Consider the following 27,900-nt stretch of genomic DNA (forward strand, 5'->3'; position numbering starts at 1 on the left):
CAGCCCATAAAATTAAGTATGACAGGAGGTGACAGGAGCCAGGGCTTGCTACCTAGAATGCTAGCTTTTTATCAGTTCCAAATAAAGGCATCCTAGATGAAGATTCTGACTGCTTTGGCATTGGTCACAGGCTCATTCTTGAATTAATCTCTGTGATTGTGTGGTGGGGTACTTTGACTGGCTAAGCTTCGACCAGGAGCCAATTTCTGGCCAGTCATTGCCCAGAGAGATGGCATCTTCTGTTTGAACTATATGAGTAGAAGGACATTAGAAGAGGCAGAAAGAGAAGCAATCTCCTAAAAGGACTGCTGAACCCTAGAAGGAGAGAGAGTCGGTCAGAACAAAATAGCTTACATCACCACTACAGTGATGTAAGGTGACTTGTGACAGAGTTTGTATTTAGTATTTAGTAACCTATTTTTCTCCAAATCTGATGGTTTCAAAACCATATAATGAGTTTCTAAAAGTAGAGAGTAGATAGGTTATTTTGAATGATATTGAGATAAGATTTTGGGGGCAGAAATTTTAGTGTTTACATTATTTATTCTGTAACTATATTAGATCAGTGTTTTCTAACCTTTTTTATAACCCATAATTCCTTTTAACAAATTTAAAAACTACTTCACTATTGTTTAAAATTCTAAGTAATGTTAATATTTAGGCTCAATATTAATTACTTGACATCTTACATATTTTGCCTTGCAAATCCTAAGATGATAGAGATATTAACATCCACATATGAAAAATAAGACTAGGGTTCTGAAAGGTTAAGTGACCTGATCAGAGTGAGAAAAACTATTTCTCAGAAGAGCTAGATTTTTCTCTGTTTGCTTGTGAGAGAGATTGACAGTTAAGCTACTTGATGATACCATTTTTATGGTGAAATGTACTCCAAGAGAATTTTTATAAATAAGTTTCAGGATTGGAAAATACAGCTTTGTGAGTTTTCACAACTTTGTAGTTTCTAATAGTTTCTAGTTTTTAATGTTTTCTGGTTACGAAATAGTGGATGCTGCTGTTTAGGAAAAAAGACATAAAACTGTGTTTCTGGGAAGGACTTTGAAGATGATTTTATCTTGTCTTTGATAATATTGGAATTGCATCAAAAACTGAGACAGATGGCTTACAACCTACTCCCTGTACATAGAGTCTAGGAAAATGGAAGTGGATTGCATAGACTCAAGGTCCCTCAGCCTAACTGTCCTTGTGAATAACTTGACCATTTCATATTAGATTTATGTATTTATGAACCTTAGGCTTCTGAAAGCCTAGCTTGGGATTTGCTTTCCTTGATGGTTCAAATTCACCGCTCCATGGAATCAGAACTGTGAGCCTTTGGAATACCAGGGAGGTTTATTCTTGGCTTGTTCTTTATAGCTTTGGTACTTGTGGATTCCTCAGGATGTGTAAGCATCTTAAAAATGAAAAGAACCTGAAAGATAGTCTAAAATAGGGGATGAGTAGGATCATTTCATTTCCCTTTTCTGGAGATTACTAAGGTGAAGGTAATAGCTTTTCCTGTCATGACATCCAAGATGAGTTGTGGTTCGAGCAAAATGCTCACACACCTTATTTTATTTTATTTTATTTTTTTTTTTGAGACAGAATCTGACTCTGTTGCCCAGGCTGGAGTGCAGTGGCCTGATAGCTGCTCACTGCAGCTTCCGCCTTCTGAGTTCAAGTGATCCTCCTGCCTCAGCCTCCTCAGTAGCTGGGACTACAGGTGTGCGAGACCACACCCAGCTAATTTTTGTATTTTTAGTAGAGACAGGGTTTACCACATTGGCCAGGCTGGTCTCGAACTCCTGACCTCAAGTGATCCATCCACCTCGGCCTCCCAAAGTGCTGGAATTACAGGTGTGAGCCACCACACCCAGCCTCACACACCTATTTTTGAAATAATGTCTTATATCTGTCTTATCTACCTATATTGGTGGGCTCCTTGAGAAGTTGCGTATAAATATTACTTCTTATTGTGGCACAGATCCTTAAAGAGAATTGTTTTTAAATTACTAGTGTTAAAAATAATGCTTGTATTGATTATGTGTCCATCAACTGTAGAAAAATATACACGTTCAAAATTAGGGAGAATATAAGAAATATGGTCAAGTATCCTAAGTGCACACAAAGATATGTTTAGATATTTTTATTTGCCTGAAATGAGAAGAATAGTTATAAAGGTTAAGAATCATTGCAAGACAACAGAATAACATTTGAGCATCTCTGAAACTGTAAACTAGGTCAAGAAAATTACTTGATTTTCAGTCTGATATACAGGACAGGTTTTCAGTCATAATTTTTTTAATAGAAAGTGATATAATTGAACATTTAATTCTTTTTAAGTTTTCTGTTTAGCAATATATGTTATACTACTTGGTTGTGCTAATAAAAGGAATATTGTAAGACCAGAATTTTATTAGATAAACATGAATCAAAAGTTAAATTTAATTGATCTTCTTACTAAGAGGAATTAATGCCTAAAGATCTCCATATTTTTTTTTTAGTTGGGAATGGTCTTCAGGATATGTTTAGAGATAACACCATCCTTTCCTCCCCTTCCTCTTCCTCCCCCATAGACCCCAAATTATGAAGAGAAATTTGTAGTCCTCAAGCTTCCTCCATTTTACCCAAACATAGACTGTGTTTGCTGTTTATAGCTGAGTCCTTTGTAATCTGTTTTGGATTTTCACCAAGTGAGCTTCCTTCCTTTGCTCTCCCATCCTTCTGCCTTGGCTACTTTGAGTCAGCTCACTGGCTTCTTATAGCCCTGTTTTCCTGCATGCACACTTGATCTGAGCAGACACTGTCAGTGACAGCAGTTAGCAGCAGAGCAGAAAGAATTCAGTACAAATGTGTGCACTGCTGATCTGTGACACTGTAGTGTTTTCTATTTTTGTTATTATCTACTTTCAGAAACCAGGAGCTGAGTTGATACTGACCTTGTGTGGAATGCCTCTGAGGATTTGGGATGGGGGGAGGGTGCTAGATTTTCATGTGACTTATCTCTAACATGCTGCAGCAAGACTGAAAACATTCATTTGCTCACATAAGGAGGAAAGAAAATTTCCAAGATTGAGCTTGCAGAATTTGTTGGGTATTTTCAGAAATTTTTCCCCCTGTGTTTTTGTATTTCTTGAATTTGCTTAATTTATATAAGGGTTGGAGGTGGGGGATGGTCTTTGCATGATAAATAGGTTGAGGTATGGAAGGATCGGGCTGCAACAATGATTCTCATGGTAAGGGACTGTTTAAAATCACGACATTGCGACCCACATTGCGACCCATCTGACAAACGGTTAGTGAGCTCCTTGGCCATCTCAAATGTTTAAAAGTAACAGTGTACAAATAGCTTTATTTGTATGCTTTCTTCCATAGACATCTTAAGAACATTGTGCCTACGTATCCAAAACAGTTGATTTTTGTCTACATTTAAAATCTCACCTCAAGAAGGTGAGAAATATAAATGAAGCATGCAGTTGTCCCTTAAGTATCTGCTTTGGTATAATTTTCTCACTTTCCTTTATGCTGGAGCTAAATGGAGCCTGAGCTTACATTCTGGGTTATGTCTGAGATGGAAACTGAAATGTAGTCTTGAAGCTCGAAGGAGAAACTTGGCTATACTAATCTGGAGGACTTGTTAAATGCTGTCTTCCCTTCTCCATGTTGCCGCCTTTTACCTTTCCCTGCAACCCCAGAAATGTACTGCTGCAGAATTCTTTGAGCTTTTTCTCTCATTTTGTAGAAAAGGAAGTGAAGGGAGGTGTGTGTGTTTGTGTGTGCGTGTGCACGCATGATTTCAGTACAACTACAAATGGGCAGTTAAATTGTTACATCAAAAGTAACAGCTTTATTTTGCAATTCTGAATCTAAGATTGCTTGGGATTCGTTCATAGCCACTCAGGCCTGATTAAAGCATATAAGAATTTAGGTAACGATGTTTCAAAGTAAAAGCGGAGCCCAGCATGTTTGATTTGAAGAGTAGAAGAGATAAATGCTGCTGTGGTTCTTTTTTTACTTTATATATACTGTTTGTATATTTGATCAATTGGATTTGATATATGGTCCTAAAATAGCTTTTTTTGAGATGTAATTTTTGATAGAGCAAATTGCCTGTGTATTAATAATCTTTCCCATTTTCTCTGTTGTTTCATTCTAAAATTGATGCACACCAGTGATTTAAGGGGAAATTAACACTTCAGTAAATGTCTTTTTCCTTAGTATTGTTGACTGTTTTTATTAGCCATTTTCATTTAATTTGACAGTGGTACCTAAGGGTTAACCTTACAGAGCTGATGCAACCCCTCCTTTTCTTTACCAGCAATTTTCATTGGACACTATTTCCATAGCAACAGTGACATCAGTGAAACCTGAGTGTTTCATTGATTATTTTTCTCCTCTTCCTTTTTTAATCTATCCTCTTTTCACCACATTTTAGTGAGAAAGCAATTTTTTTTTTTACAAACGGAGCTTATATTGATTTTTATTTCATAAATAATTGAAAGAGGGTAGAAAAATCTGCCCTTCATTTAAAAATTGAATGTTTCACTATGTATTTAAAAAGCGATTCAGGATTAGGAGGATGGATAACCATACCAGCTGTAGCTGATGTTCTAAAATATTCTTGCATTGTTTGCTGGTCTTCTAGGGAAAAGAATAATGTGGAACAGGACCTTAAGGAGAAGGAAGATACTATTAAACAGAGGACAAGTGAGGTTCAGGTAAGTGACCATAAAATTTAGTGTTCCACTGCTGATTTAGGACTATTCATTTTAAATTTATATGGTTATTTACTATTTGCTGGATGTAGTATTAGGTCAAGAGAATGCCTAATGTTTATATTATATAAATGTTTATCTTTTCCAAGATGATTGTTCTTGCTTGGAATTCTGGCCTGCAAAGATTATACTGCAATGAGAAAGCAGTATTTTTCAGCATAGATTTCTAGTTTTGAAAGTATTTTTTAAATGGTACTTACCTGCATATTATATCATTAAAGGTATAAGTTTGCATGACTTACAATGTTAATATTTTTGCACCAGTAAAATTAGAGTGAGACCATCATATCATCATCATCATCATCAAAAACCAGAATGCTTTTTCATGCATGTGAGGTTTTTGTTAGCTAGGAGACCTAGTATGTTAAAGGACTGTTTCTCATAATACTTGTAGGGTGGGAGATGATACAGAACAATTTAAAGTAGCATTTTATGAGTAGCTTAGTAACCAGCATATCTTAAACTTTGGCATAAAGAGCTTTAATTCATTTTCATTAGGTGTTGTGTTAAATTGTTTCATTTTACAAAGAGAAAGGATGACAAAAACCTCAGTTTTTGTTTGGGAAATGATAAAAATAAGGGAGTAGCAGTGTTTCTAACGTTAGAAATAGAGAAAACTGGGCAGTGCCTCACTTAGAGCAGTAAGCAATGCATGTGGCCATGTTATTGGGGTACTGTTTCCTTAGTGCTGCACCGGCACATAGAGGAGATTGGATATAGAAGCACTGGTAGCAGTTGCTAGTAAGAACTCTTGGATGGGCATTTCTTAATGTGTTGCTTGTATGTTGGATTTTCCTGCTTTTCCTAATAGTTTTAAGTAGGGAAAAACTCTAAATTGTGTTAGGCCCATTGTTTTGTTTTGATGCAGGACATTCATTAGAGATTGTCTGTCTGGTGGACTGTGCTAGGGTGGGGAGAATGATTTACTGAAGAATTGAGGAAGAAGCCAGAGAGACTTCTTGCTGGAAGTTGATTCTCTGATTGGGTGACTACATTTATTATATTTACTTGAATTTTCCTGAAGGAAGTGCAAGTTAAGAGATCATCATCAATATAATTCTCTCTCTGGCAGTGAGGTTAGGTGGGCATAAGAGGGTAAGTTATCTGAATTACATTATTTTGTGCAGTTTTTGAGTTTCTTAGGAAATGCAAAAGAGCCACACATTCTAAGCAGTTATTACTAAAAATAGTTTAAAATGGAAGATAAAATAATCTACACAAGTTTTCATAATTTGAAGAAATAGATGTAGCTACTGATACAATTTTGGACAGCTTCTAAATTTAGCCAGTTACTGCTTTAAAGTACATAGGTTCTTGTGATAGACAGTATTTTGTTGAGTATATCTACCTGTTGGTTTTTCCCTGGTGCATTTTTTGAGGATGTGAATTTAAATACCCAGTTTAGAAGAGTGCTGAAATTTACATTGTTTCCTTCAGTTTAAATAGGCTATCCCTGAACATTTGGTGTCTTATAATTATAGAAGTTTTGTTGTCCATCAGAATTTCTCCGTGATTTGCTTGCCCTTCTTACTTAGTGGCAATGGTAAGGTGTATGTCTAACCTTAAGCTTTGCAAAATCCAAAATGTGTGATTGGCACAGGAAGTCGAAATGGTTCAATTTTTCCACATAGAGTGCTCTAAGTATAAGTAAGGCATCTTGGGCCATGGTAAGTAAAGACCAAGTAATAATCAATGAAAAAAATAGTGGATTAATTAAAGATTTGGGTTAGTAGATTCATTATTTATTCATTATACACTACAGTTATCTATGTTATGCATGGTAATGAGGTACTAGACTAAGAATGATGTGGATAATTGACATCTACCAGTAATTAAAACTCTTATATTAGTGATCATTTTCAATTTTCTGAAGCAAAACTTACCATAAGTGGTAATAAGTATATTTCATTACCTATTTTGAGGTAACTCTGATTTACCCATTGGTACTGAGATGTAGACTGGAAATAATATGGATAATTAAAGTCTGTAAATAACTCCAACTCTCAATACTTACTTTCTAATTTCCCTGGCAAAAGGCAACTCACTGGAGCTATTAATAAATGGCAGAATCAAAGAGAGTGTATTTCACTGCTTCTTTCTGATCTACTTTCTAATGGCAGTGCTAATGAGAAATGTCAAAATGAAGACATTGGGGAGGAGAAGTAAGGGAATTTTGACCTATCAGTACCTGCCGCACTTGGCTTTTTGAGTGTTCTTGCTTTTCTCCATATTAATAAAGTCACAGTGATAATATGAGCTCATATCTCAAACACAGAAATCAAACTTTTAAAGCCAAAAGCTTTAATTTTTTTTGTTTTGTGTTTATGTAGTCTGTCTAATTCAGTTAGAGTAGAAAGTCTGCTATGTAATTAATTTCTGAATTTTTGTTTCCTGTCTGTATTTCTGTTAATTACTGCCTTGAAAACTTTCTGTTTAGGATTTTTTCTTGAAGATGACTTCACATTTTATTTCATGAGATGATCACTGTTAGCTTGTATGAGATATATACCAGTGGATCAAGTTCTGTGGACAAATTAGGCCCAAAGTGATCCAATTCCAAGGGGGAAACGTTGTGAAAAGCCATTTTATCTAAAATGTCTAAGGTTTGGGTGTGTATTTTTTGTTTTGTTTTTCATAAGGGGAGAAAGTAGACTCACATTCTTCCTACCTTAAAGAATTGCCTATGTATGATCTTATTAAAAATTTTTTTCTTCTGAGTAGTCAACAGATATTTTAGAAATTCACTCTCATATGCCTGGTTTCTTCAGTTTTGAGTAGAACTTTATAGCAACAATTTGATGTCAAACAAACTTTGAATTCAGTTCCTAGCTCTGCCACTTCCTAGGTTTGTGATCTTAAGTAATTTAACCATTCTATACTTTAGTTTCCTCTTCTGTAACATGGGATAATAAAAATAACAAACACTTAAGAGCTGATGTAAGAATAAAGTGAGATAATGCAGTAAAGTGCCTCACAGAGTGATTGGCACTTGGTAAGTGTTCAGTAAATGTTCTTACTAGCTGTATTATTCCGCACCCTACAATCATCTCTTTATTATCTTCTCTTCACCTTTAAGCTCTTTCTTCTCTGATATCCATCTTCACATAGGCCTCTTGGACATAGGACTCTTCAATTTGAAAATAGCCCTTCCTTGGCTATTGCTGCCACTTTAACTACCAACTTATTTTGCTCTACTTTCATTGCTTTGTGTGGCCATTTCCCCCCCCTTCCTATCTTTGTAGCAACCCTGTTCAGTCTGCTGCTTGCCCATACCACACTGTGCATTTTCTCCCCAGGGCCAAGAATAATCTTAAGGCCAAATCTGTTCGTCCTTCTTGTATTAGGTACTCCTTTCTTGGGTTGTATTCTCCTGGATATCTTCCTACCTCTCTGAACCTTTGCTTCCATTGACTTTGCCAGGGACAGATGGACAGACAGATTGTGTGTGTGTTTATGTGTGTCCTTTCTTTCCTTCTCCATAACCCCTGTCATCCATATGCTGATAACACCCAAATGTTTATCAAGCTCTCAACTCTCCTGAGTGCCAGTCCCACATCTCCAGTTAGCCATTTTGGTGTTTATCATTTGAAAATCCGTGTGTCTAAAATGAATCTTATTGAAAAAACTTGGCTTCTGGTTTGAACTTTCCTATTTTTCTTTCTCACTACTGCCACCTGTATCGCCTAATATCTAAAATCTTAAAGTCATATCAGAAGTGCTCACTCCATTCGCTCTTGCCTTTCCTCCTAAACCAATTTAGTATCATGACTCTCAGTTGTGGGAATCTTTACTGTTGCTCACTGCCACCATTAATGATGGGAGGGTGTCATACCTCAGGTTATTGGAGACAGAGAAAAAGATGAAATACAAACCCTCCTCTTTTTTGACTGTCTGACTCTGTACTCTGTGCCATATATATTCTCCTTCTTATTCCCACTTTTATACCTCTTGTTGTTATAGTCCAGAATGTTCTCTACTTTCCTGCTTATGTGAATTCCACTCATGCCTTAAAGCCTAGCTCATATCCCACCGCTTGTCTTAAACTTTCCCTTCTCTGTCTCTTGGTCCACACCAGTCTTTCCTGTGTTGGAACTCCCAGAGGAAGGAATACGTATCCACTTATATATGACATGAACCATATGTTACCTGGTAGTGTTAGCTTGGTGTGATGTGTATAGCTTCCAATATCTTCCTTCCTATATATTGTGAGCTCCTTGGGCTTAGAAATTGTGCCTTGGATCATATTTTTCATTATATTTGGCAATATATTGTTAGATGGAGGTAAATTTAAGGAAGCTGTTCATAACAGCAGTGAATAAACTTTGGTTTTGTGTATACAATTTAAAATAAGACAATATAACTGGAACCCATAGGTAGAAAAGATTGAGAGCATAGTAGTTATCATGAAAAGTCAGACTTCTTCATATTGTTCATATTAACCTCATGTAAAAGAAGCTCCCTATTATTTATGTTTCATCATAAGATTCAGTAATTCAGAGTACTTGTCCATGTTTTTTATTTTAATTCACTTAGTTTTTTTCTTAGATGAAGAGGGATGACTTATCTTAGATAGAAATAAAATTAGATACATGAGCTCAGCATTCTTTTTCTGGCCATAATGCTCTTTAGAACATACTGGGAAGCATAAGATTGAGAAATAAAGGCAGTCTGTTAATGGGGTTTTCTAACACCCACCCTAGTTTATTAGGCTTCCTTTCTGTTCATTGACTTAAACATCTTGTTCTATAGTTGATACATTTTTAATGTTAAGAATAGTCCTAAAACTTCCATCAGATAAAACAGTGTATCTGATTATTTCTAATTGTAGGTTAGTTTATAGAGGTTTTCTTTTAAAAATAAATAATTATATAATTATGTATAATATATAAAATATATTACTGATATTGATATGAACTATTAACATGATATGTTTGCATCTGTTTCATATAAAATACAGAGTTAAAAGGTTTAACTTTTCAGATAACTTTTAAAGTAACTTCATCAGTTGTACATCTGACTTGAGTTGCTAAAATGAAAGTTTTATTTTTTCATATGTCTAAAATTCTTAGGTATTTGTTTAAATTTTATTTCCACTACCCCATAGCACTTCATGGGGGATAGAGGGATAGCAGATAATTTGCCATTTTCAGTAACTTCAGTGATTTCTAGAAAACAGGACGTTTTCCTTGAAATTTCTTTTTAAATAAAGCCAAGATTGCCAGCTCAAATATCCCTTAATTTCTAGATGAGTAACCTCGGATATGGCTTGCTTTGATATTTTTCTAAAATAAACCTTGGCACTATATTGCTCTAGTTTTGTTCACTTCATCCTTGCCATGCTTCAGCTGCTGCTATCTTCCTTTCTTTTGCTGTTGATGGCACTAGTAGGCAAGTAGACCATGATCAGGGGAATAAAGCAGAACTAGGAAAGCATCTGCAAATGTCTTCTGTCATTCACTGGAGGGAATGGCATTTGATAGTGCTGAGTCTGTGCACAGACCCAGGAAAGGATGTTCCCAAGGGCCACATTTAGGAAAGAGAAAATTACCCAAGTTCAGCAGAAGACACTGTTTGTTAGGAGAACCTTCCACTGCTCTAGTTAAGGGCATGGCGGGGGAGGAGAGAGCAGGAAGAGAGAGAGAGAGAGGTACATCTGTTGCCTTAATTTAGTCTCAGGATAAGCAATCTGTACCAAAATAAAGTTGCTAAGTATATCTAGATGCTGATATTGATATTGAAATTGCATTGTGATGGTGGTAGCCTTACAAATAATTTTCCAGTGAAATTTGTTATTAGCATGTATATTTGCATGAGTTCATTTTGATTTTGTGCAGTTTAATAATTTTAATTCTGTATACTGGAAAGGAAGGCCTTTTTGTATGTAGTTTAGTGTTGGAATTTTTTTTTTTTTTTGAGACGGAGTTTTGCTCTTGTTGCCCAGGCTGGAGTGCAATGGCACGATCTCAACTCACTGCAACCTCTGCCTCCCAAGTTTAAGTGATTCTCCTGCCTCAGCCTCCCAAGTAGCTGGGATTACAAGCATCCGCCACCACGCCTGGCTAATTTTTTATTTTTAGTAGAGACGGGGTTTTTCCATGTTGGCCAGGCTGGTCTCGAACTTCTGACCTCAGGTGATCTTCCAGCCTCAGCCTCCCAAAGTGCTGAGATTACAGGCGTGAGCCACCACGCCTGGCCCAGAATTTTTATAGACCTTTTTTCATATTTAGAAATAGACATAGAGAGACATTAATTATAATGAATTTTAATATGGACATCGTTCCAGCTTGAAGTTTCTCATTAATGTTAGGTATTTCCTCAGTAACCTTTCCTTTAAGTCCTGTAGTTTTGTATTACTATGTGGATTTTTACTGAAGCTAAGAAATGGAAAAGGGCAGTGAGTCTGGGAAATTTGAATGAATGTGTTTGCTCTTTGGGAGAGAAAGGGCAGAAAGAAGTAAATATTATATTGGTTTGTTTATTTGCCTTCCTCTTACATAAGCCTGTCTTTTGAGGTTGTGTTTAAGTGGCTCACTAAAAATATTATTTATGAAAAATAGTTCAGTTTATTAAAGGAAACCAGCATTGATTCTATTATTGGTAGTTCTTACATAAAAATTTAGTCACATCAGAATATTTTTGTATTGGCATTTTTATATTTTATATTGGTAGCAATGTGATACTTAAAAAAACAGCAAACTTGACATTTTCTGATTATAAAAGTAACATGGGTTCATGGTAAATTTGTAAAATGAAGAAAAGTATGAAAAAGATGTAAAAAGCCTTTCTAGAGAGAGCTATTGTTAACATTTTGCTGTATTTTCTACAAATATGTATAAATTTCTTTATATTAATTTGTGATCATACTGTATATGCCTCTGTATTCAGCTTTTAAAACTTAGTGTCATGTCCTAGACATTTTCTTATATTGTGTGACCCTTTTAAGGTAAATTGTGTTTTTTGTCCCTGGATTTACCATAAAAGACATCAAAATTACATCTGGCTTTAAAGATATTATTAGAGACATGAAGTAGATAAAGAATATTTTTCTTTGGGGTATGAGGGAGGGTGGGGAATATGACTAGAGTATTTACTAATGGGGATAGATAACATATATTTTTCCTATTCCCACTCTTGAACATTTTTAGTTAAAGGGAAAGAGAAAAAACTTTTTTCCCTCTAGTATTTAAAACATGCTTTTGGGACCAGCATATTGTTATATAAACCTATATAATAATTTTATGAACAAAGTAAGGAATTCAAAATAGATTATATTTTCTTTTTTCTTTTCTTTTTTTTTTTTTTTGAGATGGAGTTTCACTCTTGTTGCCCAGGCTGGAGTGCAGTGGTGCCATCTTGGCTCACTGCTGCAACTTCTGCCTCCTGGGTTCAAGTGATTCTCCTGCCTCAGTCTCCCTAGTAGCGGGAATTAACAGGCGGCCACTACCACGCCCAGCTGATTTTTTGTATTTTTAGTAGAGATGGGGTTTTACTATGTTGGCCAGGCTGGTCTGGAACTCCTGACCTCAGGTCATCCACCCGTCTCAGCCTCCCAAAGTGCTGGGATTACAGGCATGAGCCATTTTGCCGGCTCAATAGATTGTATTTTCAAACTAACAAAATTACTTTAGATCTGCAGATAACATTCTTTTAAAATATTTTATAGCTGAACTAGACCAAGCACTGTGGCTCATGTTTGTAATCCCAGCATTTTGGGAGGCCGAGGCGGGCAGATCATTTGAGCCTAGGAGTTTGAGACCACCCTGGGCAACATGGTAAAACCCCATCTCTACAAAAAAATTTAAAAATTAGCCAGGCGTGGTGGCACATGCCTGTAGCCTCAGCTACTTGGGAGGCTGAGGTGGGAAGATTACTTGAGCCCAGGAGGTTGAAGCTACAGTGAGCCGTGATTATACCACTGCATTCTAGCCTGGGTGACAGAGCAAGATCCTGTCTTAAAAAAATAAAGGTATATGCCACAGTGACATGTTAAAGCAGTAATGATTATTTCCAAATAATGAAAGTTTTAAATGTCAGATCAGCCTTGGTCTATAGATTATAAAAATACTGAATCAGTTTAGAAATGTAGGTATTATTTTAAAAAGTTTAAAAAGCATTTGTCATAGGTCAGTTTGGGGTATTAATAAATAGCTGTAGTTTAAATACATAGTGAAGTGTTTCACATTATGTAAAAAGAATGTAAGTCTTTTCTTTCTGTCAGTCTCATGCGTGTTTCCCATTAGTTTCTCCCACATACTAAAATCCTATGATAGTTACAGTAATTGCTTAATTAAGCCCCTGGAATGTGCTAGGCATTGTACAAGATTTTGGATAATCAAAGAAAGATGAAGCTGGACACTGTCCTTTAGAAGTTTGTAATTTAGAGTTTAGCTATGATTACAGTGTATTAAGTATGACAGTAGAGGTTAGGAACAAACAGTAGAGTTTGAGCATAGGTGAAGGAAGCCCAAGATGAGTCAGACGAGATTAAATTTGGCTGGATTCTGAAGAATCAATAGTGGGTTTCCAGGTACATATGGTGTGGAAGGACATTGAAGACAGAGGTTATGGCTTGTGGAAAGGCATAGGGTCATTGAAATATGTTGTCTATTGGAGAAGGAATAGGGTCTTCTGAGGCTGGGTCACAGGTGAAAATGAGAGGAAAAGAAGGTAGAACCCAGAACTGAAGGTTTTAATGTGTCTTGCAGCAAGTTTTACTTAATCCTCTAGATAAGAGGGAACAACACATATTTTAAAAATAACAGTGACTAGAGAAATATCCTTTGCAGTGAGTTATTTTTTAAGCAAGTTGGACATTTGGAATAGGAAGAAACAAAGGGAGAAAACCCAGTTGTATGTCAAGGAAGGAACGATGAAAGCTAAAATAATTTGGTAAACAGCTTAAAGAGAGATTTTAAGGTAGAATCTATAGGACATGTATGAATGGAGAAAATCAAAGATGAATCTGAAGTTACTAGACTGGGTGATACAGAAATTGAAGTCATTTTTCTCTTTTGGCATGGGTTTATTCAGAGCCAATGCCATGTGCATATCTAAAGTCATATCTCTATATGGTATGGATTAGTTAACAGTGTAGGCAAGGTTAAAAATTTAGACATGAAAAAAATTAGGCATGCTGGTAAATTAATGATAAAGTACTAAAGGAGTTCACCAGTTTGAAACTGTGATCACACAGACTCACGGAATGTTAGCACTGGAAAGTCTTTCATGATCATCTATTGTGTTGGCATTTTTAAAGGAATTTTTAAAATAAATTATAGTAAATAATTGATAAACATTTTTGTCAAAGGAATCAGAAAGAGAACATCTAATTCTTTTTTATTATTATTATACTTTAAGTTCTGGGATACATGTGTGGAACGTACAGGTTTGTTACATAGGTATACACGTGCCATGGTGGTTGGCTGCACCCATCAACCCATCATCTAGGTTTTAAGCTCTGCATGTATTAGGTATTTGTCCTAATGCTCTGCCTCCCCTTGTCCCCCACCTCCTAACAGGCCCCGGTGTGTGATGTTCCCCTCCCTTGTGTCCATGCGTTCTCATTGTTCAGCTCCCACTTATGAGTGAGAACATGTGGTGTTTGGTTTTCTGTTCCTGTGGTAGTTTGCTGAGAATGATGGTTTCCAGCTTCATCCATGTCCCTGCAAAGGACATGAGCTCATTCTTTTTTATGGCTGCATAGTATTCCATGGGATGTATGTGCCACATTTTCTTTATCTAGTCTATCGTTGGTGGGCATTTGGATTGGTTCCAAGTCTTTGCTATTGTGAATAGTGCTGCAATAAGCATACGTGTGCATGTGTCTTTATAGTGGAATAATTTATAATCCTTTGGGTATATACCCAGTAATGGGATTGCTGGGTCAAATGGTATTTCTGGTTCTAGATCCTTGAGGAATCGCCAGACTGTCTTCCACAATGGTTGAACTAATTTACACTCCCACTAACAGTGTAAAAGTGTTCCTGTTTCCCCACATCCTCTCTAGCTTCTGTTGTTTCCTGACGGGTTAATGAGAAAACATCTGATTCTTAAGAAACCTAGGCAAATCAAAACTCTATATAATACAATAAAGAAAAATTCAATTTAGAAGGGGCATAAGCATATTTAACTGAGATTTAAAATGTACTTATTTCCTCATTTAAAATTTCTTCTCCTTCAATATTATAATTTCAAGTCTCTTAAAATAAGAACTGAATTAAAATACAGAAATTGTTTTTCTTCCAGAAATCAAGTGTCCCTGTATCTTAAATTCTCTGTACAGTTCCATTTATCAGTCCTTTGTGCAAGAGTTAGCAATTCATGGCACAAGGGTCACTTTTTGCCTTTCTTTGCAGAGTTGATGATACTCATCAAACATTGTCCGAATTCCTCAAGTATCATTGAGGAATTCAAAGGCTACTGCCTTTGAGTTTCCCTTTTTGTCTGCCTGCTCTGCCTGGGCTTTAAAGGAATTTTTTAAAGAAAGCAACATGATATTTTTAGACTAACCAGTTGGTTAAGAAAATATAAGATAAAAAGCAATTATTGAGAGCATTGTTCAGTGTTCTATTTAATCACAGAAACATCTGCATATATTTGAAAAATAGTGACACATGTGAGACATTTAGTCTGCAGATAGTATATCACATGGTGGTTAAGAGCTCAGGCTGTGGAGTCAGAACCCACTTTGAATCCATAGCTTACTATTTTTAACTTTGGACACATTACCTACACATCAGTACTTCAGTTTTCTCATCTGTAAAATATGAAATGATATCAGTACCTAACTCGTAGATCTGTCATATAGACTATAAATAAGTTAGTATATTTAAAGAGCCTAGAGCACAACCTAGCACATTTTAAGTAGCATTTAAAGTGTTGGCTATTATCATGATGGTGCTATCTTGTGTAACCTATGCAGTAATTCAGAGACCTTTTACTTGTAAGTTTCTCTTCTGTTCTTAGATTCTTATTCTGGTGAATGACTGTTGGTACCTTTGAATAGATATTATTTTTAGAAATTTGTGTTCAGTTTTACCTCACCCTCTTTGAAATCTTTGCCTACCTCCTGCTGACAGATACTTTGGAGTTATTAATCCCTGAGCCACTGCGCCTGGCTTTTTAAAAATTTCTGTAGTTCTTGTTATTAAGCATGAGGTCTGGTATGTACATGGATGAATAACATTTTCAAAATGGTTCTTTTTTCTTTTAAGAAATCTTTTCCTACACTGAGATCTGCATTTCTTCTACACATTTTAAAGTTAGCCTTTTACATTCAGGTCCATTATTTACCTGGAATTAATTTTTCCTTTTTTTTTTTTGGAGACAGTGTCTCACTCTGTTGCCCAGTCTGGGCATGCTATGGCATGATCACAGCTCACTGCAGCCTTGACCTCCTGGGCTCAAGAGATCCTCCCATCTCAGCCTCCCAAGTAACTGGGACCACAGGCACGTACTACCACGTCCAGCTAATTTTTTTTTTTTTTTTTTTTTTTGAGATGGAGTTTCACTCTTGTTGCCCAGGCTGGAGTGCAATGCATGATCTCGGCTCGCCGCAACCTCCGCCTCCTGGGTTCAAGCGATTCTCCTGCCTTAGCCTCCCGAGTAGCTGGGATTACAGGCATGCGCCACCACGCCCAGCTAAATTTTTTTTTTTTTCCATTTTTGTTAGAGACAGGGTTTCTCCATGTGGGGTTTTTTTTGACCAGAGAATCTGAGAGGGGAAAGATTGAGCTTAAAACAGATTTGTGGGGAAATTCCAGGAGTTCTATTTTCAACATGTTAGCAAAGCCCATCACATGTCCAAGGACAGATTTGAGTTAGCAAATTGAATATCTAAATATGGATTCTAGGAAAGATGTCCTCAAGTAAAGATTGTATTTAAAGCTGTTAAGTACCCTAGTCTCATCAACACAGTATACTCAGTAAGACTTTATTCTTTCTTAAGGTAGATTTAAAATTACTAACTTAACCCTCCCCTGCCCGCAAAGAAAATAAATATATTAATTTTCTTGGATTTTAGGATCTTCAAGATGAAGTTCAAAGGGAGAATACTAATCTGCAAAAACTACAGGCCCAGAAACAGCAGGTACAGGAACTCCTTGATGAACTGGATGAGCAGAAAGCCCAGCTGGAGGAGCAACTCAAGGAAGTCAGAAAGAAATGTGCTGAGGAGGCCCAACTGGTAATGTCTGGCTGTTTCCTGCTGCCTGCACCTATACATTAGTTGCTTTTCCTGGCTTAAGATGAAAACATTCTCTACTTTTTGTTATTGATGGTGGTGGTTGGCAATCCAGTCAGCATTTGGGTTCATGGGGGCGATGGAGCAAGGTTCATCCAGAAATTACAGGCCTTCTTTAGAGGAAATAGAAGGGCAGTTAATGAACTGTTTTTCCAAATTTTTGTTGGAAATATGGTGCCTATACCTTCAATTCTCCTCTGTCCCTCCCCCAGTTACCCTTCTTTACGAAAACCATACATCAAAAAACATCATAATTGGCTGGGCACAGTGGCTCACACCTGTAATCCCAACACTTTGGGAGTCTGAGGCGGGGGGAATTGCTGGAGCCCAGGAGTTGGAGACCAGCCTGGGAAACATGGAGAAATCCCATCTCTACAAAAAATATGAAAGCTGGTTGGGTGCAGTGGCTCACGCCTTTAATCCCAGCACTTTGGGAGGCCGAGGCAGGCGGATCACGAAGTCAGGAGATCGAGACCACGGTGAAACCCCGTCTCTACTAAAAATATAAAAAGTTAGCCAGGGCGGTGGCGGGTGCCTGTAGTCCCAGCTACTCGGCAGGCTGAGCCAGGAGAATGGTGTGAACCCAGGAGGCGGAGCTTGCAGTGAGCCGAGATCACGCCACTGCACTCCAGCCTGGGCAACAGAGCGAGACTCTGTCTCAAAAAAAAAAAAAAAAAAAAATTGAAAGCCAGGCGTGGTGGCCCACATCTGTAATCCCACCTACTCGAGAGGCTGAGGTGAGAGGATCACCTGAGCCTGGGAAAGTTGAGCCTGAAGTCTGAAGTGAGCTGTGATCGTGCCATTGCACTCCAGCCTGGGTGACAGAGTGAGACTGTCTCAAAGAAATAAAACATCAACAACAACAACATCAAAAACTCCATAATAGGGCTAGGTATGGCTGGGCATGTTCCTATAGTCCCAGCAACTCAGGAGGATCACTTGAGCCCAGGAGTTTGAATCCAGCCTGGGCAACATAGCAAGACTCTCTCTCTCAAAAATTAAATTAAATAAATTATTTGCTATTGCTGTCAAAAAAAAAAAAAACACCAAAATAGTAAACTAAACAAATAAATGTATTGCATTTTGGAACATTTTAATGACATCTCTTCTTTTAATCCCCATTTCTTCTCATTCACTTTCACATTATAGATCTCTTCTCTGAAAGCTGAATTAACTAGTCAGGAATCGCAGATCTCCACTTATGAAGAAGAATTGGCAAAAGCTAGAGAAGAGCTGAGCCGTCTACAGCAAGAAACAGCAGAATTGGAGGAGAGTGTAGAGTCGGGGAAGGCTCAGTTGGAACCTCTTCAGCAGCACCTACAAGATTCACAACAGGAAATTAGTTCAGTAAGTCTTTGTAAAGCAAGAAATATATTCAAATGGATCCTCTGTGTCCTTTAGTCAGTTATACTTTCCAACTTCTGCTCCTTCAACCTCTTGCCTAGTTTACTGTTCATTTTTCAGTCATTTTATACAATAGGTTTTTTTGTCACCTGTTACATATTGAAACTATCATACATCTTGTATATCTATCTGACGATTATCATTGGAGTAGTGATTAAGAGTGTGGGCTTTGTGGCTAGATGGTCTAGGTTTAAGTACTGGTGTGCCACTTACTAGCTAAATCACCTTAGTATCAGATTCTTCATCTTCAAAATTGGAGGATTAATAAATACCCTACCCCTTAGGGCCACTGTGAGGATTAATGAGGCAAAACCTGTAAGACATTTTAGCATGGTGCTTGGTACATAAATGCTCAATAAGTGTTGCTTATTTTATAAACAATAACCTAGTTTCTTCTGTTTTGTGATTCTAATTTTGAATTCACATTTGCTAATTTGGAAACTTTTTTCTTAAGGAAATTGTTCCTTCTGTAGATAAATTTGCAGTGTTATAGTTGGTCTTATGTATAGATCCTTTGCTTTATTTCCAGGTTTCCCTACATGAAGACTAATGTTTTAATGAATGATGAGATAGTTAGGGCTTGGCATGGTGGTGGCCCATGCCTGTAATCCCAGCACTTTGGGAGGCTGAGGCAATGGATCACTTGAGGCCGGGAGTTCGAGACCAGCCTTGCCAACATGGCCAAACTCTGTTTCTACTAAAAGGTACAAAAATTAGCTGGGCATGGTGGTACCTGCCTGTAATTCCAGCTACTTGGGAGGCTGAGGCACGAGAATCACTTGAGCCTGGGAGGCAGAGGTTGCAGTGAGCTCAGATCACACCACTGCACTCCACCCTGGGCAACAGAGTGAGAATCTGTCTCAAAAAATAAAAACTAAAAAAAAAAAAAGGATAGAAACACAGAGATCATGGAGTTGATTTCTTTCATTATGAATTTGAACAAACTAAAGCCAAGGAAGTTCAAGTAACTTTCTCAAGGTTACATATCCTTGAAAAGAGCTACATCTGAAATCCAGTTCTTCTAAAACCCAGTCCAGCGTGCTCAGTTATTACATATAATGAAGTCCTTCACTTTTGCGCTTCCTTACCCCCTGTTATCTGGCAGCTGAGTACCTACCTACTCATTCATCATGCAAGATATACCTTAAATTCTTATTTCTTTATGGTATTTTCTGCATCCTGCTTTTGTTGGACTTTGTATTTATGTTACAGCAATAATAAGATTTTTCCCTGCATATTTGCTTATATGTCTATCTCCCCTAGCAGAGTCATGGTTTTGGTCTGGGAACTTACACATTTTTAAAAATCCGTATCATTTAGCACGGTTCTTGTCCCAGTGTAGGTACTCAATAAACAGGTAACCTGAAAGAGTTGTTGTAGTGAGAATGCTACCAGATGAATGGGTATTCTTTAAAGTATTTTCTTTTTTTGAATCTCTTTAAGAAAAAAATCCATGTATACTAAAATTTCAAGAGAGAAATACTTATTGTCAGAAATTACTGAATCTTTTCTCTAAGTCATGTAGCATTCCCAGAGGATTCTTCTTAAAGGAAGCAAATGTATCCTAGACCAAGTCTACAGGTATAGCCATTTTTATTTTATTTATTTTTTTGAGACAGGGTCTCATTCTGTCACTCGAGTGCAGTGGTGTGATCATGGCTCACTGCAGCCTTGACCTCTGGGCTCAAGTGATCCTCCCATCTCAGCCTTCTGAGTAGCCGGGACTACAGGTGCACTCCATCATGCCCAGCTAATTTTTATATTTCTTGTAGAAATGAGGTTTCACCATGTTGCTCAGGCTGGTCTTGAACTCCTGGGCTGAAGCAGTCCTCCTGCCTCAGTTTCCCAAAGTGTTGAGATTATAGGCATGAGCTACCACACCTAGCCCGTCAGGAAGTGGAGGAGGGCGTTTTTATGTTACATGTCTTTCTAGTAATAAATTCTGTTCTATATTTCTTCTTTGTGTTGGCAGATGCAAATGAAACTGATGGAAATGAAAGATTTGGAAAATCATAATAGTCAGTTAAATTGGTGCAGTAGCCCACACAGCATTCTTGTAAACGGAGCTACAGATTATTGCAGCCTCAGCACCAGCAGCAGTGAAACAGCCAACCTTAATGAACATGTTGAAGGCCAGAGCAACCTAGAGTCTGAGCCCATACACCAGGAGTCTCCAGTGAGTCTAATACTTTCATAACCTTCGTAATCAACCTCCTTGTGCAGATCCAAGTTTCACTGACATTATATCTAATATAAATACATGGCCTTGCCTCATCTGAGGACAATTGAGATATCCTTTTTAGAAGCAGAGAGTGAGTCCTAATCCAAACAATTGTACGTTTTAACTAGTATAAAAAGATAACTTTAGCTAATTTTTTTTTTTTTGGAGATGGAGTTTTGCTCTTGTTGCCCAGGCTGGAGTGCAGTGGCGCGATCTTGGCTTACTGCAACCTCCGTCTCCCGGGTTCAAGCAATTCTCCTGCCTCAGCCTCCTGAGTAGCTGGGATTATAGTCGCGTGCCACCACACTCAGCTAATTTTTTGTATTTTTAGTAGAGATGGGGTTTCATCATGTTGGCCAGGCTGGTTTCGAACTCCTGACCTCAAGTGACCCACCTGCCTCGGCCTCCCAAAGTGCAGGGATTGCAGGCGTGAGCCACCATGCCCAGCCAGCTAATTTATTTTTTGTAGAGCCTGTTTTTAAAACGGTGGTTCTATAGAGTAAAACTTTTTTTTTAAGTACCCTCACCGAAAGCTAAAATTATTTTTATTACATAGTGTTAAGGACATTCATTTACCAATTATTTGACGAGTACCAACTATGTGCAAGAGTGCTGTATTACATAATATAAGAGCTACAGAGACAAGAGACCTCAGTCTTTCCTTCAAGCAGCCTACAGTGTAGTAGTGTAACACTGTGTTAAAGGGCTGTGCTAAAGGAAGTGCAGAATTTTCAGTTAGGACAGTTTGGAGGGGGTTCATAAAGATTTTGTTGGGGAAAGCTTTGCGAGTTTAGACAAGTGAGAAGGGGTTAAGCAAAGAAGAGGAGGATACATTCCTGCCAGAGAAAACAGTATTAGTATAGGTACAAGGTGGAAGAATACATGCAGCACAGAATCTTGAGAAGTTCTGAAGGATATCTTGTGATGGTGGAGAGGGTATTGGTAAGAGATGAGGCGCTTCTAGTAGGCATCTGCATTACCTCTGGTGATTATCAAAGTATAAGTGTGTATCCCTTTCCCCAAACTTGCTGAACTAGTTTCTGGGATAGAGCCAGATATGTATATTTTAAAAACACATTCTATGGGTGATTGTCATGTGCACCTGGATAAAAATGACCAATTTTAGGTCAGAAAGTGCCAGAAGATGAGAAATTTAGATTCATCTTAAAGCATTGGGGGATTTATCCTACTGCAATGAACAGCCATTGAAGAATTTTAAGGAAGAAGTGACGTGATTAACTTTTAGAAATGTGGAAAACGGATTAGAGAGTGAGACTGTACCCGTAGAAGGGATAATGAGAAGAATAGAAGTTTGAGAGGTATTAAAAGTGAAAAGTTAACAGACTCGATTTTATTTACACAGTGCAGTCATGTATGCATTATAAAATATTCTTTCAAGCGCAAAAGGCAGATTACTAGGTTATCCTGCAAATAGATAAGGGTGGTATAAAATAGCTATTGCCCTGCTACTTTTTTTTTTTTTTTTTTGAGACGGAGTCTCGCTCTGTTGCCCAGGCTGGAGTGCAGTGGCGCAATCTCAGCTCACTGCAACCTCTGCCTCCTGGGTTCAAGCTATTCTCCTGCCTCAGCCTCCCGGGTTCAAGCTATTCTCCTGCCTCAGCCTCCCAAGTAGCTGGGACTACAGGCGCGTGCCACCACACCTGGCTAATTTTTTGCATTTTTAGTAGAGACGGGGTTTCACCGTGTTAGCCAGGAAGGTCTCAATCTCCTGACCTTGTGATCTGCCTGCCTCGGCCTCCCAAAGTGCTGGGATTACAGGTGTGAGCCACTGCATCCGGCCTGCCCCTACTACTTCTTAAGTCTTTCACCCACTCGTCTAAATGAAGAAGACAATGGGAAGCCATTGAAGGACTTTTAACCAGAAGGGTCACGATCACATCCACATTTTAGAGCTGTTAGTTTGGCTACAATAAGGAGAAGAGATTGGAAATACATGTATTGGAGGCAGGAAAGCAGTTGGAAGGAAGACTGCTATAGTAATTGGAACCAAAGATGATAATACTATAAGTGATTGATAGTGACAGTGAGGATGGAGAAGAAGGCAAGGATTTGAAAAAGAGGTAAGCGGTAGACTGAGCAAGACTTGGAGTCATATTCTGAGGATTAAAGATGACCTGAAGGTTTCTGACATGAGTGACTTTGATGCTTGATGACACCATTTCCCCAAAAAAGATTATAGAAGGAGAAGTTATTTGATGAATACATTCTGCTTGTCTTTTTTTATTTTTAAATAATTTTTGGTTATCTTTAGTCAGTTTTCTCTGCCATGTCAAAAAGTATATTGTTAATCTACTTGCATTAATATTTTGTAGGCAAGAAGTAGTCCTGAACTACTGCCTTCTGGTGTGACTGATGAAAATGAGGTGACTACAGCTGTTACTGAAAAAGTTTGTTCTGAACTCGACAATAATAGACATTCAAAAGAGGTAAAAAATGATTTTATATTTACATTGGGGACTTGTAAGGGTGGAAGGACAGGAGGAGGTGAATTATCAGACATTACTTAATGGGTACAATATACATTATTCAGATGATAGATACATCAAAAGCCCCGACTTCACCTTTAGGCAATATAGCCATGTAACAAAATTCCACTTGTGCCCCTTGAATTTATACATATAAAATAAATAAATGTTCTTAATAGCTGGATGTGGTGGCAAGTGCCTGTAGTCCCAGCTACTCAGGAGGCTGAAGTAGGTGGATTGCTTGAGCCTGAGTTGGAGGCACTAGGCAACATAGAGGGACCTTATCTCTAAAAATTAAATGATATTTTTAAAAAGTGTCCTTATCACTGTTTTCCTCAGATGAATTATACACTATTTTAGGTGAAGGAAAGAGAAAAATATGTTAAAGTGAAGGAAAGAGAAAAATGTGTTAAAGGTGCTTTATGACTAGAGAGATATTTGTTACATTACCATCAGTTGATTTTCCTTTTGTTTTCAAGACCAAGTCTCACTCTGTCACCCAGGCTTGAGTGCAGTGGTGTGATCTTGGCTCACTGCAACCTCCACCTCCCAGGTTCAAGCAATTCTCCTGCCTCAGCCTCCCGAGTAGCTGCACATGCCCAGCTAATTTTTGTGTTTTTGGTAGAGACGGGGTTTCACCATTTTGGCTAGGATGGTCTCTATCTCTTGACCTTGTGATCTGCCCACGTCAGCCTCCCAAAGTGCTGGGATTACAGGTGTGAGCCACCGTGCCTGGCCCATCAGTTGATTTTTCAAAGCATGTGTATGACCGGAATGTGTGTTATTTTATTTTAAAATGTTACCTTTTAAAACTTTGGTTTCTAAAAAATAATTTTAATTTAAAATTATTTTTAGGAAGATCCATTTAATGTAGACTCAAGTTCGCTGACAGGTCCAGTTGCAGATACAAACTTGGATTTTTTCCAGTCTGATCCTTTTGTTGGCAGTAAGTACTCTTTTTTTTATATTATAGATTTACCCAAAAAAAAGACTTTTTAATATATAAACTAAGGATTCAAGGCTTCAGTTTCAATAGCCTACCAACTCAGTCTGTCGCCCAGGCTGGAGTGCAGTGGCATGATCTCGGCTCACTGCAACCTCCGCCTCCTGGGTTCAAGCGATTCTCCTGTCTCAGCCTCTTGAGTAGCTGAGACTACAGGCGCCCACCACCACACTCAGCTAATTTTATGTATGTATGTATGTATGTATGTGTGTATGTATGTGTGTATTTATTTATTTATGTAATTAATTTATTTAGAAATGGAGTCTCGCTCTGTCACCAGGCTGGAGTGCAGTGGCACAATCTCGGCTCACTGCAACCTCTGCCTCCCGGATTCAAGCTAATCTCCTGCCTCAGCCTCCTGAGTAGTTGGGATTGCAGGTGCCTGCCACCACACCCAGCTAACTTTTGTGTTTTTAGTAGAGGCGGGGTTTCACCATGTTGGCCAGGATGGTCTCCATCTCTTGACCTCGTGATCCGCCCACGTTGGCCTCCCAGAGTGCTGGGATTACAGGCATGAGCCACTGCATCCTGCCTAATTTTTGTATTTTTAGTAGAGACTGGGTTTCACCATTTTGACCAGGCTGGTCTTGAACTCCTGATGTAAGGTGATCCGCCTGCCTCGGCCTTCTAAAGTGCTGGGATTACAGGTGTGAGCCACTGCGCCTGGCCTGCTTTGTATTTTCCTACTGACTAATGTTGAACATCTTTCTAGATGCTTATTAGCCATTTGTGTATCTTCTTTGGAAAAGTGTTTATTCAATTTTGGTGAAGTCCAGTTATCTATTTTTTCTTCTGTCACTTGTGCTTTTGGTGTCATCTAAGAAACTATTACCTAAGTCGCAAAGATTTAATGCTCTCTTTGTCTAAGAGTTTTATAGTTTTGCTGTTACAGTTAGATCTTTGATCCATTTTGAGTTTATTTTTGTATATGATGTGAGATAGAGGTCGAGCTTCATTCTTTTGCAAGTGGATATCCAGTTGTCCTAACACCATTTGTTGAAAAGACTGTCCTTTCTCCATTTTGTGTTCTTGATACTCTTGTCAAAAATCAAATGACCATAAAGGTAAGGATTTATTTCTGGACTCTTCAATCCTGTAAGAATTTTTGTTTTGGTTTTTTTTTTTTTTTTGCTTCGGTAAAGCTCAGTATCTTTATTTCTGAACTGGTGATGATAATACCCTCCCAGTACTCTTGTGGAGAGTAGAGATTTTGTTAGTAAAATTTTTGCTGTAATGTCTTCCCCTCCATCCGTAACCTCAACTTGTGATCAAGGTAAGTATAGTTGGCTGTACATTTCATAAGGTCAATGACATTCCTTATTTTATCTACTGTGAAGTGAAGTTATTGAAATAAACTTTGCTTTGCTTTTGTTTGAAAGTTACTCTTTAAGTAGTGGTGTCACCACAGTAAATATTGTTATTTGGATTTCTTTGTGTTTATTTTATCACAGGTGATCCTTTCAAGGATGATCCTTTTGGGAAAATCGGTCAGTATCTTATTGAGTTTCATCTTAGCTTTCACTCATTTCTGCTTAATAATAAGCTTTATGTTATTTAGGTCTGAAACTGAAGCCCCAGTAAGATGCTCTGTGTGCCTGGCATTTTCAGAAAGAGAGTAGTAAATTCTTTTGATTTTGCTTAATGAATTGTTGCTTTACTTTTACTTCTCCTTTTTTTTTTTTTTTTTTTTTTGGTGTTTTTTGTTTTTGAGACAGGGTCTTATTCTGTCACCCAGGCTGGAATGCAGTGGTGTGATCATGGCTCACTGCAGCCTTGACTTCCTGGGCTCAAGCAATCCTCCTGCCTCAGCCTCCTGAGTACCTAGGTCTACAGGCTCATGCCAGCATACTTGACTGATTTTTTTTTATTTTTTGTAGAGACAGGGTCTCACTGTGTTGCCCAGGTTGGTCTCGAACTCCTGGGCTCAAGCAGTCCTCCTGCCTCAGCCTCCCAAAGTGCTGCGATTACAGACAGGTGTGAGCCACTGTGCCCGGTAGCTTTACTTTTTTAAAAATGACATTAGTGTTTAGACTTTGGTGCTTTAAATATTTATTCTGATTCCTCCTTACTAACTAAAGGTTTGGTGAGCATAATGATCTATACTACTTCAGGGTTTAGAATGTAATTTTGTTTTCCTAAGATTATAGCCCACACGTGTGATTAGAGGCAGAGAATCTTGAAGAATTACTAAAACATCAGGCTTTTTGAGATATTCTTTTTCTGGGAATTTTCATTAGAATAATGCAAATCTTGTTTACCATTTAGTTTTGCATCCCAAACCTGTTCTAAACTATTGGCTGTTAGCTTTGAGCTCAGAGAGAAAAATACATTTAGAAGTTTTTATTGTGTTTTCTTTAGTTATGGTAGCGTAGAATAAGGGGACTTAAAATTGGATCCCTTGAAATTATATGTTAATTTTAAAAATAAGTTTATTAGGTGGAAGGTTCTGTATCTTTTATCAAAATTGCAAAGGAGTCTGTGAAATAAAAAGTACTCAGTTTAGATTCTACAGGATTTCAAACTGTCTTTTTGGGTTTTTTTTTTTTGAGACAGTCTTGCTCTGTTGCCCAGGCTAGAGTACAAGTAGTGCGATCTTGACTCACTGCAACCTCCGCCTCCCATGCTCAAGCTATTATTCTCATGCCTCAGTCTCCCGAATAGCCAGGATTATGGGCGCGCACCACCACGCCTGGCTAATTTTTGTATTTTTAGTAGAGACAGGGTTTCACCGTGTTAGCCAGGCCGGTCTTAAACTCCTGAGCTCAAGTCATCCGTCTACCTCAACCTCCCAAAGTGCTGGAATTACAGGTGTGAGCCACTGCACCTGGCCCAAACTGTCTTTTTGTTTGTTTGTTTTTGAGACAGGGTCTCACTGTCACCCAGGCTGGAGTGCAATGGCAGATCTTTGCTCACTGCAGCCTCTGCCTCACAGGTTCAAGTGAGTCTCCCACCTCAGCCTCCCGAGTAGCTGGGACTATAGGTGCGCACCACCATGCCTGGCTAATTTTTGTGTTTTTTAGTAGAGAGGAGGTTTTGACATGTTGGGCAGGCTGGTCTTGAACTCCTGACCTCAAGTGATCTGCCTGTCTCAGCCTCCCAAAGTGGTGGGAATGCAGGCGTGAGCCACTGCACCTGGCCCCAAACTGTCTTTTAATTAAGGCACTGATCATACCTTCAAGTGATGGGAAATTTAGTGCAATAATTTTTTTTTTGTCTCTTATATTCGTGCCTTATTTTTTTAGATCCATTTGGTGGTGATCCTTTCAAAGGTTCAGATCCATTTGCATCAGACTGTTTCTTCAGGCAATCTACTGATCCTTTTGCCACTTCAAGCACTGACCCTTTCAGTGCAGCCAACAATAGCAGTATTACATCGGTAAGTGGGAGAATTAAAAACTGTTAAGTTAAATGGATAATAAGTGTCCTAAGCAAGTTTCTTGAAATACATAGTGATGAAAGAACCCTCATTTAGATTACTTCTAATGGACCATATAAGAATTTCAGTCTCATCCCAATTCATTTAGTTTTTGGTTCAGACTGGTATTTCATAGTTTGATTACCCACTGGAATTAACTGGAATGACTAAACGGGGTCCAAAAGTGATGTTCATCTTTCAAGAGACTAAATCTTATCCTATTGAGGATACTAAAAATGATTGGAAATTTATAAGCCAATCTTACATAAAACTTTTCTGAAATGTTCGGTATATTATTGAAATAATGAAAATTAAAAGAATTTTAGAAAAAATCGTTTATGTTATTTCATAGACA

General features: G+C 37.9%; 1 protein-coding gene across 18 annotated transcripts in view; it reads left to right on the forward strand.

Annotated features, from left to right (window-relative positions):
- EPS15 (epidermal growth factor receptor pathway substrate 15) overlaps positions 1-27,900 on the forward strand; it is a 167,753-nt gene that overhangs the window by 96,383 nt on the left and 43,470 nt on the right. For 15 of the 18 annotated variants that reach the window (XM_009457686.5, XM_009457692.5, XM_009457667.5 and 12 more), the window contains 8 exons: positions 4,646-4,718; positions 16,798-16,959; positions 18,166-18,363; positions 20,393-20,596; positions 22,975-23,088; positions 23,983-24,073; positions 25,582-25,617; positions 27,373-27,506. In XM_009457686.5, the coding sequence (XP_009455961.1) occupies positions 4,646-4,718; positions 16,798-16,959; positions 18,166-18,363; positions 20,393-20,596; positions 22,975-23,088; positions 23,983-24,073; positions 25,582-25,617; positions 27,373-27,506 (1,012 nt within the window). The remainder of the gene's footprint in view (positions 1-4,645; positions 4,719-16,797; positions 16,960-18,165; positions 18,364-20,392; positions 20,597-22,974; positions 23,089-23,982; positions 24,074-25,581; positions 25,618-27,372; positions 27,507-27,900) is intronic. The other 3 variants (XM_009457698.5, XM_054666873.2, XM_054666876.2) reach the window with 1 other exon arrangement.

This window comes from Pan troglodytes, chromosome 1 (genome assembly GCF_028858775.2).
Source record: "Pan troglodytes isolate AG18354 chromosome 1, NHGRI_mPanTro3-v2.0_pri, whole genome shotgun sequence".
Classification (NCBI taxonomy): Eukaryota; Metazoa; Chordata; class Mammalia; order Primates; family Hominidae; genus Pan; species Pan troglodytes.